General features: G+C 34.8%; 3 protein-coding genes and 1 non-coding gene across 4 annotated transcripts; 1 reads left to right on the forward strand and 3 right to left on the reverse strand.

Annotated features, from left to right (window-relative positions):
- Positions 1 to 5,955: 5,955 nt before the first annotated feature.
- LOC146897477 (protein yippee-like At4g27745) lies at positions 5,956 to 7,686 on the reverse strand. Its single transcript, XM_085735033.1, has 3 exons — positions 7,425 to 7,686; positions 7,196 to 7,324; positions 5,956 to 6,449 (listed from the first exon to the last, which is right to left on the reverse strand). The coding sequence occupies exons 2-3, from the start codon at positions 7,286 to 7,288 to the stop codon at positions 6,222 to 6,224; spliced, it is 321 nt and encodes a 106-aa protein (XP_085591159.1). The 5' UTR covers positions 7,289 to 7,324; positions 7,425 to 7,686; the 3' UTR covers positions 5,956 to 6,221.
- A 374-nt stretch (positions 7,687 to 8,060) lies between these two features.
- Positions 8,061 to 8,549, reverse strand: LOC146897478 (uncharacterized). Its single transcript, XM_085736427.1, has one exon. The coding sequence runs from the start codon at positions 8,547 to 8,549 to the stop codon at positions 8,061 to 8,063; it is 489 nt and encodes a 162-aa protein (XP_085592553.1).
- A 2,207-nt stretch (positions 8,550 to 10,756) lies between these two features.
- On the reverse strand, positions 10,757 to 15,719 carry LOC146897479 (putative serine/threonine-protein kinase WNK10). The gene is made up of 7 exons (XM_085735034.1): positions 14,947 to 15,719; positions 14,157 to 14,194; positions 13,695 to 13,922; positions 13,389 to 13,609; positions 13,125 to 13,282; positions 12,225 to 12,621; positions 10,757 to 11,889 (listed from the first exon to the last, which is right to left on the reverse strand). Exons 1-7 carry the CDS (start codon positions 15,061 to 15,063, stop codon positions 11,042 to 11,044), a joined length of 2,007 nt encoding a protein of 668 aa, XP_085591160.1. The 5' UTR covers positions 15,064 to 15,719; the 3' UTR covers positions 10,757 to 11,041.
- Positions 15,720 to 17,378: 1,659 nt separating this feature from the next.
- On the forward strand, positions 17,379 to 17,452 carry TRNAV-AAC (transfer RNA valine (anticodon AAC)). The gene has a single exon. It is a non-coding gene; the product is annotated as a tRNA-Val (tRNA).
- Positions 17,453 to 18,040: the final 588 nt, after the last annotated feature.

The raw sequence follows: 18,040 nt of genomic DNA on the forward strand, positions 1-18,040 counted from the left end.
GTAACCTAAAAATATTCCTCTTTGGGCCTTGGCATCAAATTTCTTTAGGTAGAGCTTGTTGTTTAGAATGTAACATGTACATCCAAATTGATGAAAGTAAGAGATATTGAGTTTTCTTCCTTTAAAGAGTTCATATGCAGTTTTCTCCAAAATAGGTCTAATATAGATCCTGTTTTGAACATAACATGTTGTATTCACTGCTTCTGCCCAAAAATGTTTAGCCAAATTGTTTTCATGGATCATGGTTCTGGCCATTTCTTGTAAATTTCTATTCTTTCTCTCTACAACCCCATTTTGTTGCGGAGTTCTAGGAGAAGAGAATTCATGGATGATTCCATGTTTTTCACAAAAAGCTTCAAATGGCTCATTTTCAAATTCTCCACCATGATCACTTCTGATTTTCAAAATTTTTGACTCTTTTTCAGTTTGAATTTGTGTGCAGAAGTTACTGAATACCTCATATGCATGATCCTTACTTTTCAGGAATTTCACCCAAGTCCATCTGCTGTAATCATCAACAATGACTAATCCATATTTACTTCCATATAAGGATGCAGTACTCATTGGTCCAAATAAATCAATATGGAGTAATTCTAAAGGTCTTGAGGTTGAAACAATGTCTTTGGTTTTAAAAGATGATTTCACTATTTTCCCTCTCTGGCATGCACCACAGAGTGCATCTGAATGATAGTCAATGTCTGGTAGCCCTTTCACAAGTTGTAACTTACTAAGCTTAGAGATAACCTCCAGTTAGCATGTCCCAACCTTCTGTGCCACATCCATTTCTTATCATTCACTGATAGTAGGCAAATTACCTTCTGATCAGCCAGTTCAGAAAAATTGATTTTTTAGACATTGTCAACTCTCTTTCCTTTGAACACAATGGATTTGTCTTCCTTGTTGATTACTGTACAGTTGGGTTTTTCAAAAAGCACATCATAACCATTATCACAAAATTGACTAATGCTCAAAAGGTTATGTTCAAGACCATCTACCAACCATACATTATTAATTGAGGTAGAGGAATTACCAATAGTTCCTGTACCTATGATCTTGCCTGACTGGTTGCCTCCAAATTTCACATTTCCTCCCTCTTTCATTGTTAGGCCGAGGAACATGGACTTGTCTCCTGTCATGTGTCTTGAGCAGCCGCTATCTAGGTACCATGATCTTTGCTTTGGCACTGCTCTTAGACATACCTCGTTTTCATCTTCTGAGTCTGAATCTGATCCAGCTTCTAAAGTTGTTGTTGCTACCAACCCAACAGCTACCTTTGCATCTTCATCAGCTTCCTCTTTATCAGATCCAGATTCACTTCCCAAATCATCCCAGGTTGCCATTAAACTCTGCTTAATCTGCTTCTTGAATTTGCTTGGTTTGAATGTAGACCTCTTTGACTTGTCCTTTGACTTTTCTCTTTGAAGATCAGGGCATTCAACAATGAAGTGTCCAGGCTTCTTACAGTTGAAGCATCCCTTCTGATCTTCTTTCCTTGAGCTTCTGGAGTTACCCCTTCTGGCAAGAAACTTTCTGTTCTTCTTGGCCAGATACTGAAGTCTGTTTGAGAGCATGGCCATTTCAGCAGCATCTGGTTCAGAATCTGAACTTGACTGTTCTTCCTCTTCAGATTCAACCATTTTGAGAGCTTTTGATGACTTGCCTTTGGATGGAAGAGCTATTGATTTACTCTTCTTAGTAGACTCATGTTCATTAAGACTTAACTCATGAACTTTGAGAGAACTAACAAGATCTTCGACACTTAAAGTGTTTAAATCTTTAGCTTCCTCAATGGCAGTCACCTTTGTTCTCCATCTGGCAGGTAAGCTTCTGAGTATCTTGCTTACATGATCAGAAGCAACATAGCTCTTCTTCAGAATCTGTAGCCCAGAGACTAAGGTTTGAAACCTTGAGTACATCTCCTCAATAGTTTCATCATCCTTCATCTTGAATAACTCATACTGATGTACAAGCAGGAGAGCCTTTGCTTCTTTGACCTTTTTGCTCCCTTCGTAGTTTGAACAGAGAGAAGCAAACATAGCTTTGGCAGTGGACTTGTCACTCATCTTCATGTATTCTGCTTTGGGTATGGCAGTGACAAGAGCTCCTCTGATAATATGATGCTTCTTATAGAGTTTCCTCAGTTCTGGAGTATGTTTCTTTCTATCCACAGCAGCTCCTTCTTCATCAAGGACTAAATCACCAACACCATCTTCCAGAATATCCCATAATTCTTCATCTAGGCTCATGATGTAACTGTAAAAGTTGGTCTTCCACCAAGAAAATTCTTCAGCATCTCCATTGAATTTTGGAATCTTCCCAACACTGGATTTCTTACTATCACTATAATCATGTGAGACATTTTTATAGCTAGTATCACCAGAACCAGTAGGAGGAGGAGTAGACATGTTTTTCTCAGATCTTTGGCTGTTGCACGGTTAAGTGTTACACAACAGACCAAGGCTCTAGATACCAATTGAAGGTGAGAAAAACACAAGAAGGGGGGTTGAATTGTGTTTTGAAAAATTCTTCGTTTCTCCTAAAAACTGAACACACTGATCAGAAGCTAAGTGAGACAGCTTCTGAAGTGATAATCAGAATCTAAATGCAGCGGAATAAAACAGAGAGAGAGACGAAGAACGACACAAAGCAATTATACTGGTTCCTTCCACAATCCGGAAGTAGTCCAGTCCCCCTTGCACTTCCAAGGAGATTTCACTAAGAGTAATATCTGATTACAATTGCTCAAGCACACAAGCAAGAGACTTCCTTTGCTCAAGCACACAAGCTAGAGACTTCCTTTGCTCAAGAACACAATCAAGAGACTTCCTGCTCAAGCACAACTGCAAGAGACTTCCTAACTAAACAAAATTACACAGAAAATTGTTTAAGGTTGAACACTTGATATACAATCAGAGGTGCTCACAATACAAATCAGATACAGACTCAATGGACTTAAGAATTTCTAAGATATGACTTTGAGACACAGAAATTCTAAGTGAATGCAGAACAATTTCAGCAGAGATTTGGCACTTGTAAAAGTATTGAGAGTCTGTTGTTCAGCATTCCAAAATCTCTAGTTCTTCACTCCTTTATATAGAGGTGTGAAAGAGACGTTGTGAAATTGCCAGCACCCAAAGAGTCGTTGCTGAAGCTTGATCTTTCACCTTTGATCTTTTGCCTGATTTGGTTGTTGTCCTATGAAGAACTAATTTGAAATCCATTCCTTATCCAAAGGAACATCTATGCAGGCGAAGCCGTATTCTGGAGCTGTTTTCTTGTCTTGTAGCGTGGACACAAAACAGAGTAGTGGAGAACGTGGTTGTACAATTCGTACAAATGTCAACGCTTTCGTCCAAATTGCAAGCACATGCCTTCAAACACCTTTGAAATGACCGTTGCAAAATTCCACTAATCCTTTGTAGCGTTTTCGAATCCAATAGACAGCTTTTGCAGTGATAATTCTTCAATTCTTGAATCTTTGCAAATCCAGTTGATATTTAGCTTCTGGTGAAATAGCTTCTGATGAGGCAGCTTCTTATGATGCAGCTTCTGATGATACAGCTTCTGCAGCTTCTGATGATGCAGCTTCTGATGTTATGACTTCTGGACCTCTTGTCTTCAGGAGCACTATTCTTACTTCAGAAGCGACTTAACTTCAGGAGCGTTTTCTCTTAAGTAGCACGTTGCCTTCAGGAGCGTCCAAGCTTCAATTTTGTTGTTTCATTTGCTCTTTATTTGCTCATTCAGAACCAATGATGATGTAACTATTTAATTATGGTCCTGTACACTTGAACAAATATTAGCTAGTCCAATTTACAATTTTTAATACCTTGTTATCATCAAAACTCTTTAAGGTTCATTGTTAAACACATTTTGTTCCAACATAGTATTCATTTGTTAATTTAAGCATGTCTGGACAAATACACTAAACAAACAAGGTAAATGTGGCAAACATAATCAGACCAGTACTCATTATTGATTACACTTGTATAATAGTATATATTTAAATTGCAAGATGCAACATACAACATGGAGGGTTGGAAATGTCGTTTGAAATATGAGCTTTCGTAAGAACAACTAATCACTCAAATCCGTGACATGAGATTAATCATCTCTTGTACATAAAGCAATATAATACTAATGCTGGAATTCTTACATCCACTTGTTGGTTGGAGAAAGCTGTTATTAGGACGAAATTCACGTATGTTTTTGTTGATCGATTCATGTTACTCTCTCTGTCCTTCTCTTCTTAATTTAAACAAAAGTAAGTCAAACAAATTGACGTATACATTGATTTTGTTTGACTTACTTTTGCTTATAATTAAGGATAGAGGAAATATTTGTGTTGTCATTTAATAGTCCTAACAAGCTAAAGCAATGCTAGATGAGAAGTGCTAGCAATATATATTTTTTTATTTGTTGAAATTTAAATGAATTTCACTAAATCATTTATGTAAACCTTACATAAATTTAGTAGGACTTGTATGAATTTCAACTAATAAAAGATTAAGGAGTGTAATGCTAACATAATTTAACATGATATTATATGCCCCATTCTGGTTGGCCTAGTAAACCTTGACCGCTGCTAACCTTTGCTATTTTAGCAAACTTTAACGAAGTTCAGAAAATTGAAGTAGAGGTCATATTAGCGTATGTTTGGTTTCGATTCTTTTCGCCATCACCGCACGTTTATAAGGCTTTGGACGTGAAAAAGTGAAGCTACAATTTGTAGAGTTTGAGAGACGCGTGCTCAGCCCTCATACCACCGCGGTTCCAAATAGAGGGTTAATCAATGTTCTTTACTTCGCTTTCTACTGTTTTTTACTTTTGTAAATTTTTTAGTGTCTGTCTTTACCAAAGAACAAAATTGAGTGTTTTCTTCAAATAAATACTTCAAGTTTAGTTCAGAGAGTTCTGCTGCTAGCTTCACAATTGGACAACACTATGTAGTGTACTATGAAAAGATCCAACGTTGACAACTTCTGTCTTTCACTGATGAACAATTGACTTGTCACGAAAAAGCTCAGCAAACATCAGTTTCTCAGTTTAATAGGGTGGGGCAGGTGTCCACCATGCAAATTGATCAAGAAATCGACGACAACCAATATCGTCACGTTTTGGTAGAAGTTCAAGGTCCTCGCATTCTCACGGATGAGACAGTGACATGATATATGTTGATTCAACAAAAACAAGAGAAACCCGGTATAAGGTTGAGCTTTGAGGCACTAATATTCGTTTTTTCTTGTTTTCATCTGAACCAGCATCAATTGAGTTGTCATCTCAGTCATGAGGATGAGATGAATAGAATCATGAGGTTCTACTAACCAAGAACGATAACGTTGTTAAAGTTTGGAACAATTTTCAAGCATCGGTCCACCTTAGATCATATGACACACTTCCTTACGGTAGAAACCACACCATTGTTCCACAATAATGACAGTTCTTACAGTATTGTTCTCTTACATATGTAACAGTTATTGCAAGAGCAAATTTTTATAGAAGAGCTTACTACCAGCCTCTGCAAGTGTAATAATGTAACATGTAATAATCGATTCTAACCTACAATCATCTGCATACAAACTGCATTGTAACTTGTCTGGCATCTTAAAGTGTATGTTTGAATTTAAACCGAATTTGGCAAATCCGAATATGCCACCGTAGTTTTGGCCAGAGTTACACTTTAAAGTTTCAGCAAAATAAGTTGTTATTGCGGTTTCGTCAAACTTAAAGTGATTCCAAACAAATCACAGTGAAAGAGTGAACAAGCTGCTATGCCAAAGGTTCAATGTTGGTTTTTATCTGCTTAAGTGAGAATTGAAATGTGCCAATATTTCTAACATCAAATGAAATTTTAGTTTTGCATCTTAAAGTAAATTTCATGCAATGATATAGGCAATCTAATCAGTCACTGACACTCTAACTGATAAAAAAGTATAAAACAACAAACCTTCTCTGTACAAGGCTAATAAAGATATTTGTAATTTTCTTGAAAAGAATCTTTTGTACAATATGAACAACGACCATTCAACAATTAACATTAGGGGAAGACAATGATATCTTTTGACAACTTATTTGATTTTTCAATTTTTTTGAGTGAATAAAATCAAGCTTTTTCCCCTGATCAAGCAACATTTACAATAACACAAAATTCACAATTACACTAATGTTGTACATGTGGAATTCCCCAATGAAACAATTAATGTTAAAATCAATTTTGTTAGCTACCCATTTCCCAAAACAATCTTAAACTTTTCAAGCACACATTTTCCTTCCTTATACTTCTGTGTTTCCTCATAAGCTTTAAGGTATTTCCAACCAAGTTCTTCTCCACAATCAGAACAATAAACATCAGCAACTGTGTGAAGACCAGTCATAAGCTGTCTATCTTCTTTAGGTCCCAAAAATATGTTCATTGCATGAGAAAACAGAAAAGCTCTTCCATTGCTTGCCTGTTAAACATAACCTTTGAAAATCTTTGAGGTTAAAAAGAAACTTCAAATATCTTCACCAACCACCCTCTTGTCCAATTAATATTCAACAAATTAATTCATTTCAGCAGAAGATAACAACAAAACTATCAACAATAGTATCATTATCATATGTTACAAACAAATTTGAATGAAAATTTACAATATGATTTTTTTGGTTTTAATTTAACCCTCTGGTTCCTAAAGGAAATGGACAAAATCTGGAGTTCAGTCACAAAGTAAGTAAAGTCTGACCAATGATTGTTTCATTTCTTCTGATCAATTCGGCCTTAATTGAAGCTCGTTAAGCATAATTTATAATATATGAAATGAAATGATTCCATTGAGAGAAGTGAAATTAATTTCAGGATCATGATTGAAAAGCTTTCATCGTGATTATATTGGGCTTAGTTATTATATAAATCTTCATCTTCATCTCAGCAAGTAAACTTCAAAGTCTTGTTCTTTACTGATTCTATTCTAAACCCAAAAAATGTCTTCTAGTGGGTATGGATGAACGAAATTGGATCATCCATAAGTAGAAGAACATCCCTGTGGTAGGAACCATTTGATTTAAACAAATTTTTTCTCTAAATCTAACGGTTTCTACCGCAGCAACACTATTCCACAGTATTAGATGATCCATTTTCATGGATGAATCGTTTACAATATAGAAATCTAGCATAAAGATGAAGAAAAAGCCAAAATTGAAAGAAAGAAAAGTTCACCTGAAAATCTTTGGAAACAATATCATCATGGAAAGCAACAAGGTTCTGGCACTTGAAGCAGCAGTATGCCCGTGATCCCATCAAATCGGCCATTAATGATTTTTTTTCCTAACACTGCCACCTTAGCTCCTACTCATACATAAATAATATATATAAAATCAATATACTTTTCAAAAAATAAATAAAAAAGTATATAAAAGAAAAAGCTTGGTCAAAGTTTCTGTTACACAGTTATGACAAAACACTAGCAGCCAATTCTTTCATGTCAGAGTTTGATAATTGGTTTGGTGCAACTGCAAGATATGTACTGAATTAATGAAAAATAATTTGAAGCAAAGAATATGAATGAGAAGGGTGATTGAGTAAAGAAGATTCCAAAAGAATTGGACAAAAAATATTGGTTAAAAACAAAAGAAGTTGATTGATTTGGAATTAAATAAAGTTTGGCAAGAAAATGATGCAATTGTTTATGAAATATTTTTATGTTGCTTGAAAAGGTGGGTTTTCATTTTTTGTAGCAATAAACAATAGAGCAAATAAATACAACCAAATTGTAATAAAAAAACTAACCAATAGAAAGGAAGATTCCACTAGCTAGAAGAAATGGTATTGATTGGTTAAAAAAATGTTTTTATTTATTTATTTATCATCATATTCTAGTTCCTCTTTTTTTTTTTTGAACAAACAATCATATTCTAGTTCTTGAGTCAAAGTGAAACATACCTTTGCCCTTTTGGTTTTTGGTGTGTATGTATGCTTGTTGGTTTATACATTAGTAGATGCTTATAGGTGTGTGAGATAGCTGAGTTTGGATAGGGACTCTCAACTAACTGATAACATTTTTTTTTTTTTGAAAGGAAATAGCTTATAGCTTTTCATTATATATTAAGGACCGGATACAAAAAGGTACATCATTAAAGACTTGGGGACTAGCTAAGAATGGGGCCTCTCGTGCAAGAGTGTGAGCTACCTCATTCGCTTGCCTCCTACTAAACTCAACCTTAGAGTTTTCAAGAAAAGAAATACATCGCGTCTTACAATCTTCAAGAATTGCTCCAAACTCGGATACATCATTACTTCCCTTATTGAAGTAATCTACAACTCTCTTAGCATCCAACTCAAAATCAACATTTGGAAGTTGTAGATCATTCACCCAATTCATGGCATGTGACAGTCCCAAGGCTTCACCTACATCCGAGGCACAAACAGGGCTCGACCAAAGAGTCTTTGCTTTCACAAAATTACCGGATTCATCCCTTATACACATTCCAAATTCAACAACATTCAAGGATGTCGAAAAAGACGCGTCAACATTACACTTTAGGCGTCCCCTTTCCGGTTTCTTCCAACGCATATGTTCCTGCTGCCTTATTCTGCTGCTGTCAGCTGCTGAATCATTAGCAGCATGTGTGGTTACCTCTGAAACAGCCCCCCCCCCCCCCCCCCCCCCCGCAATGCTTTCCTTGCATCTGTTCGCAAATTTCCAGCCATCTAGCAGCTGTTGTGCGCGCATAACAACCTGATTCCAAGACTCTGAAACATTCTGCCACACTTTCAGATTCCTGCTTTTCCAAATACTCCATACAATAGATACAAAAAACTCCAATTTATTTTGTGGCAGGTTTTGGAGTAAAGCAAAAACTATCTCAGCAATAGTATTATTATTTTGCATTGCTCTTGTTACATCTTGCAAGATATGACTTTCCTTCCACACATTCCTAGCTTTTGGACAATCAAAAAACACATGTATCGCATCTTCATAATTTCTGTCACATAACGCACAAATAGAGGTACAATTAACGCCTCTATCAAGTAATCTAGCACGGGTTGGTAGACACCCCCGACAAATTCTCCATATCAAATTCTTAACTTTCGGTGGAGCTTTCAACTTCCAGATACCTGTCCAGTAGCCCGGCCTGTGCAAAAAAGAGTTATCAGCAATTTCCTCCATACATAACCGATACGCACTCTTAACAGAGTAGTGCCCATTTTTCTCAGCTTTCCAAATAAGTTGGTCCTCTTCCACTTGTCGAAATAACGGTGTTGCGAGAATAAGTTGTGTTGTACTGTGATCAAAGTAGTGATTAATAACATTTTGATCCCAACAACCATATGAGTGATCAATCAAAGAAACAAGTCTAGCTTGTTGAATGACTTCACTAGATTGCCCTTCTCCTGAAATACATCTCCCACCTTCTATCCATGGGGCATCAAAAATTGGAATGTTCACTCCATTACCTATTTTCCAACGGCTTCCTGCTCGGACTACTCTTTTAGCACTAAAAATGCTGCGCCACACAAAGCTCGGGTTGTGGCCTAATCTCGCTCCAAGGTACTCACTACGAGGGAAATAACGCGCCTTAAATAATTTCGACACCAGACAATCAGGTTGCGTTTGAAACTTTATACACAATTTTTTGGGAGTTTACAAAAAATACAAGGGTTAGATGGGTTGAGAGAATATATTCTATTTTAACGACGTAAGGTTGGTCCAGTTGATAAGAATTCAACTCAAATCTCACAAAGATCTTGATACAAAGTTCATTGTCGAGTAATAATATATAAATACCTTTATCAGTGCTCTCTAAGTCGTTAGACTTGCCTTGGCTCTGGTGAGTCCCTTAGACCCAACTCGCCAAAAAAATATATCTATTTTGAGTGTTAATTACAAAACTGTCACATAACTACTACTTTGTTTTAACTTTGTTTTCTGTTTATAAAAGTTGTTTTTACTGTTATATATTGTGTAACAGTAATTCATCAACTCCATTAATTGTTATAAACAAATACCTAGTCCCTTGAATACATTATTATACATGAACAAAAAGGTCCTTTTTTGAGGACTTTACCTCTTAAGAGAGTCCTTTTAGAAATTCTCGAATTAAACCCAAGCCTTTGACATGTACTTAAAGCTTATCCAAATTTGATTTTCTTTCTCTTACTTTTTGACAGGTCTAAAACTTTGGATCACAAATGTGTCTCTCAAGCCTCAAACACATAGTTCACACATCAATACAAATGTGACACATATTTGAGAATGGATCCTCTCACGTGAAATTTTACGTGTGGAAAAGAAGTGTAATCTTAGTCCATTCTAAGTTTAGTAACGGTCAACAACCGCAGCATACAATGCTGCAGTCTATTAAAGGGACGCATTCAAAGTTTAATAACGGTCAACAATCGCGGCAAATGTGAAATTTTTCGATAATATGAAAGGGGAATCAGCAGAATGTGTCCTCAGTAACAATTTGTGTATAGAACAAGATATGGAATTGGATTCAATTTAGATCACATTTTGTTTCACAATAATATCACAAACTTACAGTTCTTTACTTATAAAGAGGTTTATATAAACTTAAAGATGTTTAAAGAAAAATTAACACAGATAATTTTGAAAATATTTCAAATGCAGAAGCTAATTTTAACTTACACTAGCTGCTGCTAAACAAACACATGGTTACTGTAAGATTTTTTTAATATTTCTTTTTACACATGAACTTGGCAAAAAAGTTTTACTCTTGGTATATTTTTTAGGGAGGGGGTTGAATTGTGTAAGACAAGTTCTTGTGCATAATATAATGAGAGATCCATAACATATATCCAAAGCATAAAAAATATATGCTGAGATTTGAGAGTAATGACGCCGGCTTCTGCAAAAAAAGAGCCACATCCAATATACAAATTAAACTTTACAATGAAATAACTTCGACAAGGGTAAAATCGGGTTAGTTAACTATGAAGCAATGACACGGACGCGACACTGACACAACGACACATGATGGACACCAAAACACCTTCAATCTGAATTGTCGGTGCTACATAGTTGGTTAATCAACAAGCTTAAAATCAATGAACAGCTATTTTCTTCTTGGACATCCATTTGCTTCTGGTGGCTTCCAATGCCTCCAACTTCATTCTAGTGAGCTCCTCAATCCAGTGCTGATATTGTGACTCAATTGCATCAAGTTCAAGCTTTAGCTCATGATCATTATCCTTTTCGGTTGAAGACACAGAAGAACAACAACTACTTATCAAGCTCAGAACGTTTGATGATTCTGAGATCACATTGCCTTCCCCAACATTGTAATCTGCGGCCTGCAATTTACAATCTTCGAAATACTTGTTCCCAACTTCAACCTCGGGTATCGACCTTATTAGGCATTTAAAACATCCAACATCCATAACTTTGGAAACACGAGAATTGTCTGTTTTCATAAAAGCATCATCAACAACTATTTCAGAAGCACCCGATCCTCGTGAATATTGATCTTCAGAGTTAATCAAACAATGAGAGGCATCATAGGCACCCTCAGAAGTAGCGTTATCAGCGTTTAAACAGCTCTTTCCAGATGTCTCAAAACCTTCTCTAGAAATTGTATCGAACCCGGAAAAGACATCTTGACCACTAACTTTTTCGGAGGGAACATTAGTTAAGATAGAACTCCAAGGGCATGGCATTAAGTTTTGGTAATCTACATTTGTAGAACCACTACAAAGACTTATTCCTCCTGTTGAATTATGATCAGGTGAAGGTTTCCACCAAGGAAGAAGTTTCATTATCAAGTAATCAATAAGCTCAGCTATGAAAGCCACATCATGATCTGCCAGCTCCAAATGTTCAACCATCTCCGAGGCCACGGAGACTGCAGTATCTGTATCAAGGTAAAAGAGAAAATGTATATTCCGTACTCGACCTGCAAGTAACACAACAAAAACATTTTAGGCATTGTTTCGATAAACAACTTAATTAAGTATTTATAGCATAAACTATTTAAATAACAAAAGATAAAATAAATTCAAATTGTTCTCATATAAGGTAGAAGTTGTTTTCATAGACTATCCTAGAAAGCGTATAGAAATAAGGTAAAAACAACTTATGGGCATGTCATAATTTATTTTCATAAGCTTTCACAAACAGTAGATAAGCTCAAATCAGCTAAAACAAACAAACAAACCCTAGTATCAACTCGATAGCAAGGCACAGAGAAGTGTGTCAAAAACTAATACAGGAAAAAGGAAGCATGCTTACCACTTGTATCAGCAATACGCAAGGTCAATGATACCGAGTTATCATCATTTTTAGTCCCTTTTAACCTAAACTCATTGCTCTTATTAGTCTTTTTGACTTCAAAAACAGGAAAATGTGGACTTCCCTGGTTACTTTCAGCATAGGTACTCGTACTCCCATAAAACTGTTTGTACTCAACATCAATGTCCATAGATGGAGAACTCGACTTTGGCATATCGGTAGCTGTTGGAGTTTTAATAGGAGTCAGGAATGGAACCTTTGGACTCTCAATTTGTAGAAATGGGTCTTTAAGAAGCTCTTCTGCAGACAATCTCTCCAATGCTGGAACCAAGCATTTCTCAATAAAGTCCTTAATTTGGGGGTCACTCACCTTATTAAGGGAAGCAGGTTTGATGCCCTGCAATGGAATACATCAAGGTTATCAAATTGAGATTCAAATCGTTAGCTGAATCTTATAGTGAATCAAAAGATACATTACCAATAGAAATATCATTTTTAAGTTTAAAAAAAAAAGTGAAAAACACAATTATAAGCTGATAATCATTTATGAACCTCAATAATTTAAGATCCAAGTCATAATTCAAATGACAAAAAAAAAAGTAGTTGGTTATACAAAGTCAACAAAAAAAGCGGTTGACTATATTAAGTTTAGGTAGTGAATCATAAGAATAAATCAGAATACATCACAGTGAATCGGGATTCATCATAATAAATCATGATTCAAGATGAGATTCATGTCCAAAGTAGATACATACTATAGATTCGTATCGATTAGGTTCGGTTTAGTATTGAATCTATATACGACTAGTAAGATACCGATAACCATGGAATGCATCACAATACTGTACAGATGCATACAATCATAATTGATAATGATATGCCGATGATTGCCTTACATACCGAGGTAACTTTCTTAAATATTTGAGCTGGGTTATTGCATTCATTGTAGGGATACTCAAGAGTAACCATCTCCAACATTGACATTCCAAAAGAATATATGTCAACAAGTTCAGTGTACTCCTCTTCATATAATTCTGGAGCCATAAACTCGGGCGTCCCTTTTAAAAATAGAGATACGAAAAAAAAACAGAAGCATATTTGAGCGTTGTTCACAGAACCAATGTAATAAAAACCTTCACAGTTTAGGAAAGGAAAATGTGTTACCAATAACACTCCGAGCTGTTGGCTGCTGCATGACGATTGCCAGTCCGAGATCACCAATCTTAACTTCTCCTTGGTTTCCGTTCACAAAGATGTTGTCGCATTTCAAATCTCTGTGAATAATAGGCGGCCTGTGACCGTGAAGATATGCTAAGCCTTGAAGAATCTGCCTGGCCCAACATTTTATGGCTTTCATTTCAACATACTTATGCTTCTTACGGTACCTGTAAGCCAAAGTTTCACAAGAGTCTCATGTGGACATCGCAGCGAAATGGCATAAAAAAAAGGGTTAAAATCGAGAGAACATACTGTCTTAAGTTTCCAGATGTGAAGAGTTCGGTGATCATGTTGACGGTTTTCTGCTTATCATCGACCCATGAATCGTAGAACTTAATGATATTTTCATGTTTTAAGGACTTCAATATATGAACTTCAGAATACAATTTTGCAAGATCATCTGTTGAATGTAAGAGACCGTCAATCCTAACTTGGTTCCAAGCAACTTCTATTCCATCAACTTCATCAAATGCCCTATAACTGCAAAACGAATAGAGATTTAATAGCGCGCTTTAACAAGAAACAGATGCCATAAGCCTACCACATATCATTGATGACTGCATTTTCTTATGAAATAATTCTTACCAAGTAAAATTCTGAATTAAAAAAAAAAAAACAGAAGAGAAGAGAAGGAACCATATATAACAAAATAGATATAATGACCAAAAACAAAATTCAAAAATAGTAAATAGAGATTAGGCGTCAGAATCGTACACAGTCTTGAAGGCACCCCTGCCCAAGATTTCATTGTACTGAGACAAAAAAAAAGGAAAAAAGGTCAAATTACAAAACATATAGAAACAACAAGTGAAACATAGAATCACCGGATACAATTAAACAAATCTCCCTATCTGAAGGGCTAAAGTAGCATTGAATCTTTATGCATTAATAACAAAAATAATTCAAGATAATTCAAACACCAAAAGGTCAAGTTATCAAGCAAAACTTTGTTTTGGAAAAAGTTTCCCTAATTCCAAATGAAGGTAATGATGCATTTTGGCAAACAATATAGAATCTCTAGAATCATGAAGACATAAGAGTCATTAATTCAGCTTATGTAAATTGCATAGTTACACAAGAAAAACATATCTAATCAATATAAATTACTTAGTGCAAGTTTCGGGATTTCTAATTAGAATTGATTTTGCCTCTAAAATTGATTCAGGTCCAACTTGAAGATGGAATTTGTAGCTTTTGCCTCCAAACATGCTTTTTACATTCAAATTCACTGTTCAAATCACTTTCACATAAACGTATACAAACATAAATCATTCTACCTTAAACTCAGTTTTAAGTTTTAACTAAAATCAATTCAATCAAAATCAATTTTCTTTGTCATAGAACCAAACACGCGCTTAGTATGTACCCCTCTAGCTCAATTAGCACCATTTCACCACATAAGACATATGACACCACAAATCACACACATTAATCAAAGATAAATGATAGTATCATAAAAACATAAATGAATCATGTCATGCATGCATACATAGTACATACATACCCTTATGTATCGGCCGGTTGGATCTTTCTCTACAAAGTCCTCCTCAAAATCAGGAGGCTCCCTTGTTCTGAAAACATTGTCAGTAGGATGCAATGCTAAAACAGAACCAGAATTCATTTCTGGTTTCTGAATTAAAATCCAACACAACAAAAAGCACAGTAATGATAATTTTTCAAATTTTCAAAATTTCAAAATTTGCAAAATTTAAATTCATTGGATGAAGTTCTGATTCTGATTGGAATGGAGAAAGGTTGGAACTGAATGAAGTACAAGAATGAATCGAATGCCGAATATCGAAATGGTTTCGACATTCGATAACAATTGTTAAAGGCAATGAAGAAACATTCAAAGTCAAATAATAACAACCTTTCATGTTAACAACAAAAAAACATCCTCAGACAAAACCCAACACAACCATTTTTCTCTCAAATTCCATTTTTTTCTTCATACCCACAAACCAAAACCTCAAAAAGGTTCAAAATTTGCTAGTTGGGTCTCCCATTACCCAAAAAAAAAGAAAAAAAACGAAAAAAAAATTGGAAAAAAGAAAAGAGAAATGCTGGTTGGTGAGGATTGTGGAAGAGAGAGAAGATTTGAAAGGGTTGATGAGAAAAAGAAGGTGGAAACAAACAAGTGTGTGGTGAATAAGAATGCTATTTTTGTAAAGAGATTTTGTGTGTTGGAGATGAAAACAAGTTTGGAACATTGAGGTTGTAACTCTAACTAACATAACGACTTGAAGCATTTCAATAAGGTTGTATAAAGTATTTCTTAATTTGTGAAATTTTTTAATAAACTATAAGCATGAGTTTTAAATGAAAGTAAAAAATTGAATAATTTGATTGTAACAATTTAGAAATTAAAATTGCTCTAAAATATATCTAGAACCAGAATCGCATTTGGCTTAAATTAAAAGATTAAAAGTGTAACAACGAGGTTGGGTCTAACAGAAGATGTTAAACTCTCACAATATGACGAACCAATGTTCGAATCTTAGCTGAAAGATGTGTCAATATTTAGTGTTCAACATGATTTATTATCTTTAATATAAAGAACTTATGGAAAAAAAAAAATTGAAACATGGTCTTGCCTTTTAGGTATTAAAAAAGATAACTTGAAAAGTGAACTTAAAAGGCAAAATTGCAATAGGATTGAATGCACTGTTATTTTATGATTCAGAGTGGACCTAAGATGACGGCTAAAATTGGTTGACGAGGCGAAAGACGGCGTTGGTACGTTGTGTAGAACTTATGTACTTGTAAGAAATGTTCAAGTAAGTGAAGATCTTAGGAGTCAAGGATTTAACCATAGTAAATGTACCTTTCACCAAAGACAATAAACGATGTATAAGTGAGGTGTAGAAAACGTTAGATTTTGTGAGTGTTAGATCTTTGCTTCAATCTCACAAGTGGTTTGTGGATCACTGTTTGGTTAGTATTAGAGGACGATGATTCAATTACAAAAATTTATCAGATGTAGTACTGAAACACATTATTGCTTATTTAATTGAATTATGAACCTTTGCGGATATGATCTTTGCCTGTTCCAAATAGTTTCAAACACTGACATCCTATATGTATTTTGGTAAACATAGCATTATACTTTTTTATTTCCCGCAAAATTGTGTTAGAAAAACGTTTTTTCTTTCAAGTCCCTTCACTTCAAATTACTTGAAAATGAATGTAGGCATTCAAAATAAGAAAAACGGATAATGAAAATGAATTCTAATATGATGTGTGCTGAATAGAGATACACAAAGAATACTCCCTCCAGTCTCAAATGTAAGCAACTTTTCACTTTTTAGATTCATTCAATAAATGATGTATGTGGTCTATAATATGGACCACATACAACATTTATTAAATGAACCTAAAAAGTGAAAAGTTGCTTACATTTGAGACCGGAGAGAGTACTTTTTTAAGAGGCAAAATAAAAATATTAAAAAATACTATTTAAAAAATAATCAGCATTTAATACAAGGACCGGTTAATTCGAAAAGTTCAATCCTACCATTCATTTGTGAAGGTTTCGTTTTATATATAGTATAATGTGTATGAACTAGCCCTTGAAAATTGAAATCATCATCCGACTAATCTAACTAGGTTATAAAAAATACTTATGATAAGTTTTTTTTAGAGGAATACTAACGATAAGTTCTTAATTATTTATTTTCAATTCCGTTCCATTGCCTATAGGTGTTTTATACATTTGTTTGGTAAATAAAAGTAGAATGATACGACTAAAAAAAGTCCAAATGTGAATAAAAATATTGTTTTGAGTTGAAACGTGAACAACAATATATATGTAAATGCGTCATTTATTTTATTTTTCTAGACACAGCCGATAAACGTAAAGCTAAAATTTTGTTATTTATCATCAATAAATCGAATTACTTTTACAAATGCAATATATTTAAGCACAGTAACAAGCATGGTTTCGTGGTGTAGTTGGTTATCACGTCAGTCTAACACACTGAAGGTCCTCAGTTCGAACCTGGGCGAAGCCATATATTTGTTTTTTATATTCATAAACTATGATATGCTGCCATACCCATTTCTCTTCCTCCTAGTCTTTTAATGAAACCATGTGTACTTTTTCCTATATTCATAAACTATGATATGCTGCCATACCCATTTCTCTTCCTCCTAGTCTTTTAATGAAACCATGTGTACTTTTTCCTTCCATATCTAACCCCCTTTCTTCTTCGGTTAATCTTCTTCTTCATCTGAACATACACGTTTGCCTCTCCCCTTCCCTTTGAATCAATTCTTTCACTGAAATTTTCTTGTTTCCGGTCGGCAAAAAAAAGATTTGGATACTTACTCATTCAGTTGATGTAACAATGTTGGTACACATGAAATGTGATTTGAACCCCTAATTCTCTACATTTAAAGTGGGTGAGTTTTGTCATTGGACTATTTCACAAAAATAAAATATCATAGACATTGAAAGAAACGAGTTTTTTCTATGCATTACCTTGCTTCTGCTAAAGTGCTATCACAAGCGCGCAAATACAATTTGAGGAATAGGTGAGTAATCGAATGACATAACATACAATAAACAACTAGAAGAAATACAAATAATAAATTGCATA

This window comes from Medicago sativa, chromosome 8, assembly GCF_051527215.1.
Source record: "Medicago sativa cultivar Bolivia chromosome 8, Bolivia_mono, whole genome shotgun sequence".
NCBI classification, from domain to species: Eukaryota; Viridiplantae; Streptophyta; class Magnoliopsida; order Fabales; family Fabaceae; genus Medicago; species Medicago sativa.